General features: G+C 47.9%; 1 protein-coding gene across 2 annotated transcripts in view; it reads left to right on the plus strand.

Annotated features, from left to right (window-relative positions):
* The first annotated feature begins 2,073 nt into the window (after positions 1-2,073).
* The window catches only part of ARID1A (AT-rich interaction domain 1A), a 90,595-nt gene continuing 79,129 nt past the window's right edge, over positions 2,074-13,539 (plus strand). For both annotated transcript variants that reach the window (XM_007532497.3, XM_060205620.1), the window contains exon 1: positions 2,074-3,567. In XM_007532497.3, the coding sequence (XP_007532559.2) occupies positions 2,440-3,567 (1,128 nt within the window). In that variant the 5' untranslated portion in view covers positions 2,074-2,439. The remainder of the gene's footprint in view (positions 3,568-13,539) is intronic.

Below are 13,539 nucleotides of genomic sequence, written 5' to 3' on the forward strand. Positions count from 1 at the left end.
TAAAAATGGTGGCTGTTTTCTAAACAGCTTTTTCACGTGTAGAAAAAAAAGGATTCTGGCCTCCCCAAATTTCAGCCTTTGGAGAGAGGGGATAAGGGTTTCCTTTGAGAGACAAATCCATGTTGGCTTCCAGATTTTCACTGGGCTCCAGGTTTCCCATTACACTCCAGCTCTAAAGAAAATGGCAGGGTAATTGCATGTAAAAAATTCCTCATTTGTGAGCAGGACACAGGACTGTTTGCCAGCTCAGAGACATTTGATTAAATAGCCAAGCTCCCTTTATGAGGCAGCCTATAATTTGTTTTCTAGGACCAAGTAGATGGGGAGCATTGTTGCCTGAAGAGTGGGAGTGGAACCAGGGAACTGACCCACTCCTCAGTGGGGTACTGGCCTGGTTTGGGAGAGAAATATATTACTTACACACACCCCCCACCCTTAGATTTAACAAAAAGGTTTTGCCTTTTGTGTGACTTAAGTTCCTTAAATTTTCTTGTATGTAAAAACAAATTCTGATTTTTGGAATTATTCACTGTATACAGTGGCATGGCCAGAACTTCATCAAGTTGCAAGAGTCTGGAATTTATAAGGTGTTGGTTTTGTGATCATGAAGTCTATTTATAACACCTGAGGGGAAGGGGGCCCTGGATTTAGTGATCATGTTGGTCTAGTAAGGAGTTGGAATCCCCTTGAGACTTTTACAGTGTGTCAAGTCAGAGCATTCCTAATGTCCTGAGGAGAAAAAGACTCGCTGCTGGGACATGGTAGGGCATCTAGTTCACTAGTTTCCTATATACACCTCTAGGTCAAGATATTTTAGCATGAAATAGTAAACTTTGTAGATCAGTCTTTATACTGCAGGGCAGAAACAAGTACGGACTGCATCGATTTTTTTTTAACAACTTCGGACCTTCTGGACTGTCCCTTTTTTTCTCTTTAAGGAGAAAATGGTTCCCTCCTTTTGCCTTCCTTCTACAGTAGATCATTTACTCAGATTGCTCTAGTTCAGGGACTAGAACTATGTGGTCTGCTTATATTCACTCTTCCTAGTCTGTTAACTATTGCTCATTGTTGGAATATGGACTCTTAGGAGGCAAAGATGGGCTTGGGTTCTCTTACTAGAATGTCATCTGACATTTTGGCAAGTCCTTTTCCCACCTGGTCTTTAAACTCTGTAAAATGGGGATAATCAAGACTTCATACCCCCTGGGCCTTGTCAGGAAAGAAGCCTGGATAATCAGTCTTTCCATTTGGACTTGCAAAGGGGTGGGGGGGGGGTGTCAGGACCCTGCACGCTCACTCAGCTGGGACTTTAAAGCAGGTTTATAAAAGGACTTTGAAGAAGAAAAGTGCTGTAGAAATGCTAAGTAGCGGCCAAGAGACCAGGCCTGCTGCCAGGGGGTCAGGCCTGGGCCGAGGCGGCCGCGGTCTCGGGCTCTGGCCAATTTTGCAGCCGCGAGTAAAGTTCAGGCTACCGGTTCCCCTCGGTGCGGCCTGGAGGGGACCGACCCGGAGAGGAACGCCAGGAGGGAGGCGGCAGAGGCTCTGGCGAGGCGCGAGCTCCGGGCCGAGCTTTCCCCGAAGCTTTCGGCGGCGGCGCTGCCGAGCGAGAGCGGCCTCCGCCGCCGCTCGTTCTCTCCCCTCCTCCTTTGTGAGGGGAAGGGAGCGAATCCGTTCCACGGCCTGCGCCCGCTCCGCGCTCCATTCCGGGTTTGCCAGGCAGCCGCGACGGCGCTGGGTAAAATGGCAGTGCTGAGCCTCGTGTCGGAGTGAGGGGGACTCGGAGGAGAGTGGGGCGCTCTCGCCGCTCCGTCCGTCCGTCCGGCCGCCCGCTCGCCCGCCCGCTGCCGCGCAGCAGCCTCGGCCCGAGCCGCGGCCGGGGAGGGGAGGCAGGGCTCCCGGCCCGGCCCGCGCTCCGACTCTGCCTCCCGGCGCCCGGGCTGCTGCCGCGCGCCCTCCAGCCCGCCCGTCCCGGGTCCCCCTCCCCCCGCTCCCTCCCTCCCTCCCCGCCCCCTCCCCCTCGCCTCCCTCCCTCTCTCCCTCCCTCCCTCCTTTCTCCGGCAGCAGAAAGCGGAGAGTCACAGCGGGGCCAGGCCCTGGGGAGCGGAGCCTCCACCGCCCCCCTCATTCCCAGGCAAGGGCTTAGGGGGAATGAGCCGGGAGAGCCGGGTCCCGAGCCTACAGCGCCGGGAGCAGCTGAGCCGCCAGCGCCTCGGCCGCCGCCGCCTCCTCCTCCTCCGCCGCCGCCAGCCCGGAGCCTGAGCCGGCGGGGCGGGGGGGAGAGGAGCGAGCGAGCGAGCGCAGCGCAGCAGCGGAGCCCCGCGAGGCCCGCCCGGGCGGGTGGGGAGGGGAGCCCGGGGGACTCGGCCCCGGGGCGGGGTGGGAGGGGGGGAGAAGACGAAGACAGGGCCGGGTCTCTCCGCGGACGAGACAGCGGGGATCATGGCCGCGCAGGTCGCCCCCGCCGCCGCCAGCAGCCTGGGCAACCCGCCGCCGCCGCCCTCGGAGCTGAAGAAAGCGGAGCAGCAGCAGCGGGAGGAGGCGGGGGGCGAGGCGGCGGCGGCGGCCGAGCGCGGGGAAATGAAGGCAGCCGCCGGGCAGGAAAGCGAGGGCCCCGCCGTGGGGCCGCCGCAGCCGCTGGGAAAGGAGCTGCAGGACGGGGCCGAGAGCAATGGGGGAGGCGGCGGCGGAGGCGGCGGCGGCGGCGGGCCCGGCGCGGAGCCGGACCTGAAGAACTCGAACGGGAACGCGGGCCCTAGGCCCGCCCTGAACAATAACCTCCCGGAGCCGCCCGGCGGCGGCGGCGGCAGCAGCGATGGGGTGGGGGCGCCTCCTCACTCAGCCGCGGCCGCCCTGCCGCCCCCAGCCTACGGCTTCGGGCCACCCTACGGCCGGAGCCCGTCAGCCGTCGCCGCCGCCGCGGCCGCCGTCTTCCACCAACAACATGGCGGACAACAAAGCCCTGGCCTGGCAGCGCTGCAGAGCGGCGGCGGTGGCGGGGGCCTGGAGCCCTACGCGGGGCCCCAGCAGAACTCGCACGACCACGGCTTCCCCAACCACCAGTACAACTCCTACTACCCCAACCGCAGCGCCTACCCCCCGTCTGCCCAGGCCTACGCGCTGAGCTCCCCGAGAGGTGGCACTCCGGGCTCCGGCGCGGCGGCGGCCGCCGGCTCCAAGCCGCCTCCCTCCTCCAGCGCCTCCGCCTCCTCGTCGTCTTCGTCCTTCGCTCAGCAGCGCTTCGGGGCCATGGGGGGAGGCGGCCCCTCAGCCGCCGCCGGGGGAACCCCCCAGCCCACCGCCACTCCCACCCTCAACCAACTGCTCACGTCGCCCAGCTCGGCTCGGGGCTACCAGGGCTACCCCGGGGGCGACTACGGCGGCGGCCCCCAGGACGCGGGCGCCGGCAAGGGCCCGGCGGACATGGCCTCGCAGTGCTGGGGGGCTGCTGCTGCTGCTGCTGCTGCCGCGGCGGCCGCCTCGGGAGGGGCCCAACAAAGGAGCCACCACGCGCCCATGAGCCCCGGGAGCAGCGGCGGCGGGGGGCAGCCGCTCGCCCGGACCCCGCAGGTACACAGCCGAGTGGGGAGGGGGCTGGGGCGAGCGGGGTCCTGGGGGGAGTGGGTGGTGGCCGCATGGTGGGCTACCCCCAGCCCGGGGCCCCCACTGCTGGGGAGCTGCCATTGTCTGGCTCTTCTCTCTTAAAATGGCTGCCTGTCTGCCTTCCTCTCCTTCCCTCCTTCAGCCCTTTGTGTGGGGCTTTCCCAGAGGTGTCTGCTCCCCTTCTCTCTCCCCTCCGGTTTCTTCGGACTCGCGGGGTCTTCGAGGGGGTGCGGGGCAGGGCCCGGCTGGGGTGAGGGGGTGCTGGGGGCCCAGGTTAGGGGTGCAGGCAGCCCTGGGAGCTTGGGAGTTGTGTGGCCAGTTCTTTGCTCACCTATCGCGCCTCTCTGACCCCCCTGCCTTGGTGTAGGCCGTCCCTTCTCTGTACTTTCAAGGAGTGGCCCCTCGGGCCGGGGGGACTTCGAGGGAGGCCAGGGGCCTTCTTGGGGGCAGCTGGAGGCCGGGTGCGGTTCACCCGGGGCAGCCGGGGCCATCTCCTGTCTTAGTCTCCGTCGGCCCAGTGGCCTGGGCTTCTCCCTGGAAGTGCTGGTAAACAGCTGAGTGATTGGAGTAGTAAGTGCAGATTGCTTTGGTTTGGGATTTGAATTATGGAGGTAAAATCCTTCTGTCAAAGCCAGGAGACAGTTGGTCTTAGGTTGACATCCTATCTGTGATCTGATTGGCTCCCCATCTCCTGCTCTTGGCCATTTATAATTGCCTCTGATGTAATGGTACAACAATCCTGATGAGCTCATAAACTTTTACACTCTGCTTTTCTGCCAGTGATAACCCAAACCATCGCTGCCACTATCTGCCTTTTATTCCAGAGCTGAAATTGGCTGTGACCTTGAGGAGGGAGGTTTAAGCAGCAATACTGTATCAGCAGGAGCAGAGCCCCAGACAGGCTGCCCTTGTTACATTGTGCTCGAAACAAAAGAGGAGGCAGTGGCGTTTTGCTTGTACCTTGGATTTATTTTGCTTGTTATGTTTTATGCAGCCTGAAATAGATTCTGTGTTGTCAGAACAGTAGCTGAGTTTTCCTCTACAATGGGCTTGCTGTTTGTTTAGGGTTTGTGACTTTCCTGATGGTATAAATGACTTCTTTGATGGTTCTGAAGATGCATTTATCTTGAGTAATTTTGACGCTTTACAGAATAGAAATTATTTTACTAGGCTTTTTCTTGAGTGGCAAGTGTGGGATCTCTATGGGGGGGGGGAGAAAATTTGTTTTTCCCCTAAGGACCTAAAGCTTTCTGAGAATTTCATATTAGGCTCAAGTGCTCTGTTTTAAGAAGACTGGCTTCATTCTTTGTTTACATGTTGAATCTTGTTAACACTTTCTTTTGTTAATTGAACTTTGGGTGAATAGGCCAATTCAAAGGGAAGCTAACATCTTCCATGATTTTGAGAGGGATTTATTCCTAAAGGCTTGGGCTAGGTGGAATTTATCATTTGCTCCTGGAATATCAAAAAAGCTAATGTTATGTTTTGGTTTTAATCATTTCTGAGCTTTGAATTAGATGTTGAACAGTTAGTTTTCTTTCTACATTTTAAAGACATGTTCCATTTTTCTTTCTATCAAAATAATAAACATAATTTACAATGAAACTTAGTATTTGCTTAGAAATTACAACTTTTAGGTACCTTTTTGTGTGTGTGTTCACTTTTTTTTATTTTGCTCTTCCTTTTTCATCATGTTTTCACTGCTTTGGTCAAGAATATTGGGTAGCTTACGGAGTCCTGTATCATTTTAGAGAGGGAAAAATTCCATGACCCCTTTCCTAGTAAATACCTACTTGTACCTTTATTTTAGGGCATTTGTTCACTTAGGCAACCTAATTAGTTGTATTTCTTCTCCATCATAAAAATGTCTTTCTGTTCTTTAACTGACTTGTATATTTTGAAAATTGTGAGGTTATTAGATCAGGCTTGGAGCTCTGCCTTGACTTCCTATCTTTCTTCCTACATCCAGACAAGTTGAATTTATAGGGTCTGAAGGATAAATTTTGTCTTAAAATATAAGCATCTCTTATGTCTATACTTCTTTCTCCTCATTTCCTCTTTTTGGGGGTGGGGAAAGGGACTGAGAAATTTACCTTTCCAAAACTATTGGAGGAAATAATTGTGGGAGTCAGGAGTAAGTTAAGGCTCATTTAAAAGTAAAAACTAATTTGAATTCTACTGGTTCAGGGATATTGAGTCAAGCATTTTGGGAGGGGGGATAATGTGAAAGTGTCTTTGCCGTACAGTAATTTTAATGGTTTTAGTTATTAAACAATTTGATCACTTTCTATATATTAGGTGCTGTGCTGTCTTGGGTAACTGGTAGATGATAGATCTGGTTCCCATTTTACAGCTTGTCCTTGCTGCCTCTGGATGAATTTTAGGTCCCCTTTAGCATCACTGTACCCAGCCTCTATACAACATAGATTTCTGTTCAATTTCAGTTCAGTTGCTTATCCTCTGAGACCCAGAACTGGTGAGTAGTCACTTGTAGAAAAGACAATAACTTCCAGTTTTATGGGTTGTTTCAGGTGTGTAATTTAGATGAAAGTTGTGGGTGGGTTGATTTTGTTCTGAATTCTTCTTAGCTACTAATCACTTTGTCTCAGACTACAGTGCCCTTTGCACTCTTAAGCGTTCATAAATCCTCTGTCCCTTCTTTCCCTCAATTTTGAATTAAGAGTATTTTATAGAGACTTGATTGACACTGCTAACTAAGATAATATTCTTATTTGACACTGCCTTTGTGAAATAAACATTAGGTAAGTGTGTATTTTGGCTATGTCTTTCACAGACAAACATTCTTTACCACGGGTACTATTGTGTCTCAAAATATTGAATACTGCTTCTGATGAAAGATTTTCAGGTCACTTATGTGCTTGAATCCTATTCTAAAGCTTTTTGCTTGGGACTCTTAGCTGTAGAGCCAGCTCATCAAAGTAAAATGCAAAATAGAATAAAAAGTTGATGATCAAGATGGGCTTGATCGTGGAAATCTGGTGGGCTGTTGGCACCTATTATGTGATGATACTTCTTACTCCTGGGAAATAGAAGAATCCTGGGCTTATTGGAAGGCCTACTGGCAGAAATTTTGAGCTGGCCGAAGTATGGGACTCTTGGAGCTCCCTTAAGTAGGAGGTACCAGGAAAACCACACTTAAGAGCCACTTAGTTGTGGGGGCTTCATGTTTCTCTACAGTTGAGAAACGGGGGTTGTGATGGTGGAAAGAAGAGAAAGCAGTTAGGATTAACGTTGACTTCTTTGTATTTGAGCCTGTACAGACTCCTTTAGATGCTTTTCTTTGTCTGTGACACAGAGTAACCATGACAAGTGGCACCTGCTGTAACAAGATGTCTTGGATTGCATTAAACATTCATATGTTGGATTGACTCCTGAAGGGTGTGATGTCTATATAGTAGGCTTTGCAAAGAGGTCGGTAAACTTTTTGAAACCTGGCTATAGACTAACAGTGATATAGCCCTTTCCCATTCCCACTTCCTAAAAGGTTGTGTTGATTGACTTTGCCAGTTTGGGGTTCTCAAAACTCCAAATTCTAGAATCCAGTGAAGCATGCAAATATGGCTAAAATGTGGTATTCAAAATAAATTGGCACCAGCTAGTTTTTTCTTGCCTGTCAGCTTGTGCTAACTTGGTCTCTGAAGTGGAATCTTGATTTCTATTACTTTTATCTTAGGATTTTATTGTTTTTTTGGTTGGTTATTACCAGTACTGAGTTTGTTCTCATATTATTTTCATCAGTAAAATGAACTTGGTGGACTGCATCACCTTCTCTCTCTGGTGCTATACATTTGTGAGGACAGTTTCTCCCTGTGCAGTTTTCTAGAGGGATCTTGAAACTGTATTTATTCCCTTGGTCTTAAATAACTCAAAGCTGTTTTCTCTTAAGGTTTATGGAAACACAGCTCTGAGCACTTGGGTTCTGTGGTGGTTTGTGGCTCTTTCCAAAAAAAGTAAAAAAATGGGGCAGCTTAGAAAATTGTTTTGTCTCGAAACTGTTCATCTGTTTGCTGTTAGTCATTTACCTGGTTGATGGTTTTAAAACACTGAACAGTAATTGAAAAATTAGGCAGACTTCATTAAAAGAAGACTTTAGGGTAGGAGTATAGCATAATGGTTATGCAAAGAGACTTTCATGCCTTAGGCTCTCAAATCCCAGGTTCAATCCCCCCGCACTGCCAGAGCTCAGCAGTGCTCTGGATAAAAATAAAAAAAAAGACTTAAAAAAAATAGTTGCTTCAGTATCATCAAAAGGAGATTTGAAGGATAGACTAGGGTGGATAGACTAGGGTGGGGCAGGGAGTGAATATTTATAAATTCAGCATAACTGTTTCTTTACAAGGAATAGGAAGGTGGGGAAAGAGGTAGTATTAAGCTCTCCAGACTCTTGGTGTTTGGGCAGGTTTAGGTCTGGTTTGGGCAGTTGGTTGTAATCTGAGTGCCTGAACTTGTCCTGTAAGTTTTGCTGATAGAGGAGCAAAAAGTTCCTGGGACTAGAATAGGAACAGCCTAGTCTTTCTGGGCCTTTTCACGGATGTATTTGCCTTTTTTACTCCGAACTTTTTAACAGTCTAGTATACTTTGCACGTGGTTCTGGAAATGATTTTCTTTTTCTTCTCTAGCACACCTGAGTTTCCATTTTCCACCTGGCGTGGTAGTTTAGATGTGTAATTTAGGAATATTAGAGGTGTACTAGAAGGAAGCTTCCCCTCAGAAAACAGGGAAAAGGTGGAAGGAAAGGTATTTGATAATACTGTGCTTGACACAGCAGCTTCTTCCTCTGAAGGTACCAAATGTTTCAAAGCTTTGTGTAAATACTTGCTGAGCTGTCAATATGTACCCAGGAGGTTTCTCTAGTAAGATGTAAACGGCTCTATAGAATGTTTGACAGACAAATTAATGAACACTTTTCAAGCAAAAATAATACTAGCCGCTTCTCATGTGGAATAAAATAACACTGAAGAAAAAAGATGGGGGTAGGGAACTACTGTATAGGGAGGGGGTGGACAGCATAGAGATAAGAAGAGATGATCTAAAAGAGATTCAAAGTGAAAGATGCTGTCCTGGAAAAGGAGCCTCTGTGGCCCTGGCTTCAAGCTAAGTTCAGAAGAACACTTGGAGCTTTGCTCAAAACTGATTGTAGTTTCAGAGTGAAAATAAACAGAAATTTACAACGAAGGCCCTAAGTTGTAGTAGTGTGTTAGTAAGCTCCAAAAGCTTAGTTTATGAGACTGAGTTTTTTTTTTTTTTTTCCACCAGGGTTATTGCTGGGCTCGTTGCCTGCACCATGAATCCACCGCTCCTGGAGGCCATTTTCCCCCTTGTTGCCCTTGTTGTTGTAGCCTCGTTGTGGTTATTATTATTGCCATTGTTGATGTTGTTCGTTGTTGGATAGGACAGAAAGAAATGGAGAGAGGACGGGAAGACAGAGAGGGGGAGAGAAAGATAGACACCTGCAGACCTGCTTCACCGCCTGTGAAGCGACTCCCCTGCAGGTGGGGAGCCGGGGGCTCGAACCGGGAACCTTACGCCGGTCCTTGCGCTTTGTGTCACATGCGCTTAACCCACTGCGCCACCGCCCGACCCCCGAGACTGAGTTTTAAAGGTTTATTCTTTAGAAGGATTTTCTAGTTTGGTGAGATGTTTCCAGGGTTGAGTTTGCTATTTTGGAATACCATAAAGGAGAAAAAAGATTCTGTGGCCTCACTGGTCTTTAGCTTCTGTCCTATGGTGACTTTTTAAGATTTTTAACTCCCTCCAAGGACTGCATTTATTTATATAGACTTTACTGGACTCTTGAGATATGCATGCATGTATACATGTGTTAAATTATTGATACGTAGATATTCATTCCTGGGTCAGTACAAAGGCCAAATATTTGGGGATTCACTAAATGCTGCCTGCAGGATTATGTGGACAGAGTCCACTTTTTTTTTCTTCCCACCAGAGCACACTACTCAGCTCTGGTTTATGGTGGTGTGGAGGATTGAACCTGGGACTTCAGAGCCTCAGGCATGAGAGTCTGCACAATTCTAGGTTCTTTCAATAACTATTTTTCTGAAGTATGAGGTATTTTAGGAGTGTTTAAGTTGTCTTCTTGTGTACTCTGCTTTGGCAATCATTTGAGATAACAAGATTACCTTCTCGAGCGCTTTAAAAAAATTTTTTTTTAAAGATTTTATTTATTGGGGGCAGGGCAGTGGCACAACTACTATGAAGCAAGAGGACCCACGAAAGATCCTGGTTAAAGCCCCAGCTCCCGGTCTGGGGTGGGTGTGTGTGTGTCACATCACAAGTGGTGAAGCAGGTTTGCAGGTGTCTTTCTCTCCCTCTCTATCTTCCCTATCCCTCTCAATTTCTGTCCTAGCCAAAAATAAATAAATAAATAAAAATGACTGCAGGAGCAGTGGATTCATAGTGTAGACACTGAGCCTCAGCAATAACCCTGGAGTAAAAAAAAAAAAAAAAAGATTTTATTTATTAATGAAAGAGTGAGAGAGCCAGACATCACTTTAGTACATGTGCTGCTGGGAATTGAACTTGGGACCTCATGTCCAGTGTTTTATCCATGGTGCCACTTCTCAGACCACCAAGATTACTTTTTTCAAAGTTAATTTTTTATTTTTCATTTATTGTATTATTATTTAAAGATTTTTTATTAATATTTCTTTATTCCCTTTTGTTGCCCTTGTTGTTTTATTGCTGTAGTTATTACTGATGTAGTCGTTGTTGGACAGAACAGAGATAGAAATGGAGAGAGGAGGGGAAGACAGAGGGGGAGAGAAAGATAGATACCTGCAGACCTGCTTCACCTGTGAAGCGACTCCCCTGCAGGTGGGGAGCCGGGAGCTTGAACCAGGATCCTTATGCCGGTCCTTGCGCTTTGCGACACGTGCACTTAACCCGCTGCGCCACCGCCCGACTCCCATTTTTCATTTATTGTATAGAGACAGAAACTGAGATGAAAATGGGAGATATGTGGTCCGGGGGGTGGCACAATGGATAAAGAAAGCATTGGACTCTCAAGCCTGAGGTCCTGAGTTTGGTCCCCGGCAGCACATGTACCAGAGTGATGTCTGGCTCCTTCTCTCTCTCTCTCCTCCTATCTTTCTCATTAATAAATAAATAAAATTTAAAAAAATGGGAGATAGATAACTTGCAGCACATCTTCGCCACTTGTGAAGCTTCCTCCCTGCAGTTGGGGACCAGAGGCTTTAATGGGTCCTTGTGCATGGTAACAGGCACTCAACTGAGTGTGCCATCACTTAGCCCCTTAAGGTCTCTTTCTCTTGTTTTCTCCACCAGGGTTATGGCTGGGCCTCAGTGCCCGCACTATGAATTCATTGCTCCTGGCAGCCATTTTCCCCCCTTTCTATTTTTATTTGACAGGACAGTGAGAAATTGGGAGAGGAGGGGAGAGAGAAGGATAGACACCTGCAGACCTGTTTGAACGCTCATTAAGCACCCTCCTAGCAGGTGGAGAGTAGGGGCTCAAACCTGGGTCCTTGTGTATTGTAATGTGTACACTTAACCAGGTGCGTCACCGCCCAGCCCCCTGAAGTCTCCTTTTAAGGTAAACATACTGAATGTGACACCAGGCTTTCGTGTGTGTGAGTGTGTGTGTGTGTGTGTGTGTGTGTGTGTGTGTGTGTGTGTGTGTGTGTGTGTATTATTGGATAGAAACAAATTGAGAGGGAAGGAGGAGGCAGAGAGGGAAAGAGACAGAGAGACTCCTCTAACTTTGCTTCACCATTTGTGAAGTTTTCCCCCTGCAGGTGGGGACCAGGGGCTTGAGCCTGGGACCTTGAGCACTGTGTGTGCTTAGATGTGCCATAGCCTGGTCCCACCCTTTTTTTCTTTTTCAAGACATTTATTAATGACAGTGTGCTAGAGCATCATGCTGGTATATAGAATACCAGGAATCGAACTCGGGACCTCATGCTTGAGAATTCAGTGCTTTATCCTCTGTGCCATCTCTTGGGCCATAAGATTTATTTTTGAGATCAAAGTCCTACTAGAGTGCTTTTAAAAAAAAATTCATTCCCTTTAGTTGCCCTTTTTGTTTTATTGTTGTAATTATTATTGTTGTTATTGTCATTGTTGGATAGGACAGAGAGAAATGGAGAGAGAAGGGGAAGACAGAGGGGGAGAGGAAGATAGATACCTACAGACCTGCTTCACTGCTTGTGAAGCGACTTCCCTGCAGATGGGGAGCCGGGGGCTCCAATCGGGATCCTTCTCCATCCCAGTTTTTGTGCTTTGCGCCACATGCGCTTAATCCGCTGTGCTACGACCCGACTCCCTAGAGTGCTTTTTTGACTTAATGTAATAATAGAGATATGAATGTAATTATGGCTCAGATCGTAAATTTTATTTATTTATTTTTAAATCTTTTTTTTTTTCTTCTGTTTTGTTGCCCTTGTTTTATCCTGTTGTGGTTATTATTGTTATTGCTGTCATCATTGTTGGATAGGTCAGAGAAAAATCGAGAGAGGAAGGGAAGACAGGGAGAGAAAGATAGACACCTGCAGACCTGCTTCTCTGCTTGTAAAGAGACCCCCCCTGCAGGTGGGGAACGGGGGGGGGGGGCGTGGGGGTCGAACCGGAATCCTTACACAGGTCCTTGCGCTTTGTACCAGGTGCACTTAACCCACTGCGCTACTGCCCAACCCCCAGATGGTAATTTTTAGGTTTAGTGAACCTAATTTTTAGGTTTAGAGGCTGATATCAAAGGCTCTCAGCTTGTTTTAAAAGAAAGTGTAAAAACTTAAGATTAATACTGATATTTGTTGCCCATATTCCCTGGTGTGGTGGTTGTGAGAGTAGTTAAGAGTGTCGGGCTTAATGCTAAGATCATAGTTTCTTGGGGCCAGGCAGTGGCACTCCTGGTTAAGTGTGCATTTTACAGTGCACAGGGTTCAAACCCCTGGTCCCCACCTGCAGAGGGGAAAGTTTCATGTGTGGTGAAGTAGGGCTGCAGGTGTCTGTCTCTTTCCCTTTCTCCACCTCCCTCTCCCCTATAAAATTTCTGCCTCTATCCAATAATAAGTAAAATATTTAAAAAAAAAGAATATTGTTTCTTGTTCAGGGAGATAGGAGATTTGGACATAATAAGTACTAGGACTTGAAAGAGGCAACATCTGTATCAAAGTATTTTTCCCCTCTGGATGAAGCAAGGTATTTGCACAGTCTGGAAAACTTGCGGAGCAAGTTTCGATAAATGAGTTAGAGCAAACTAAGTATATGGACTGAAGGAATCTAAGAAGAAAGAGCAGTCAGGGTTGGACATGGTTAACCCTGGACAGTTTTCAGAGTCAGTGATTTATGAAGCTAAATGTTAAAGGAGAAAGTTAAAATATCGATTTGCTTTTCCATAAAGCTACTCAAAGCTTCGTGAGCTTTATAGAGTCCAAATTACACAGCTGTCCCCAGATCTGTAGTTGTCTCATTCCAGTGACTTTGAGAATTTGGACTCTATCCATAAAATTTCCTGAAAGAGTTATTCCAGGGTCTTAGTGGTTCCTGTGGTTATGTGGAGCCTTTAGTACAACTTGCCAAATTCTTGGACAGTTCAGGGACTCCTTTATAGTAATTTTGGGTTTGGAAGTCACTTCACCTTCAGAGTTATGTGATCTGCAGTGACAGTGTTTCAGTTTTGATTTGAGTGCTTGAAGGCATTTGTTTGTTTGATTTTTGGCAATTAGTTGATTTTTCCTAAAATTTAAAGTAGTGGGCAGGGGTAGATAGCGTGGTGATTATGCAAAGAGACTTTCCTGCCTGAGGATCCAAAGTCCCAGATTCAATCCCCTGAACAACTATAAGCCAGAGCTGAGCAGTGATCTGATAAACAATAATAAATAAATAAAATATATATATTAAGAGTGGTGAAATATCTGTTAGTACTCTTAATCTGCTGCTATT

Source organism: Erinaceus europaeus, chromosome 13 (genome assembly GCF_950295315.1).
Source record: "Erinaceus europaeus chromosome 13, mEriEur2.1, whole genome shotgun sequence".
NCBI classification, from domain to species: domain Eukaryota; kingdom Metazoa; phylum Chordata; class Mammalia; order Eulipotyphla; family Erinaceidae; genus Erinaceus; species Erinaceus europaeus.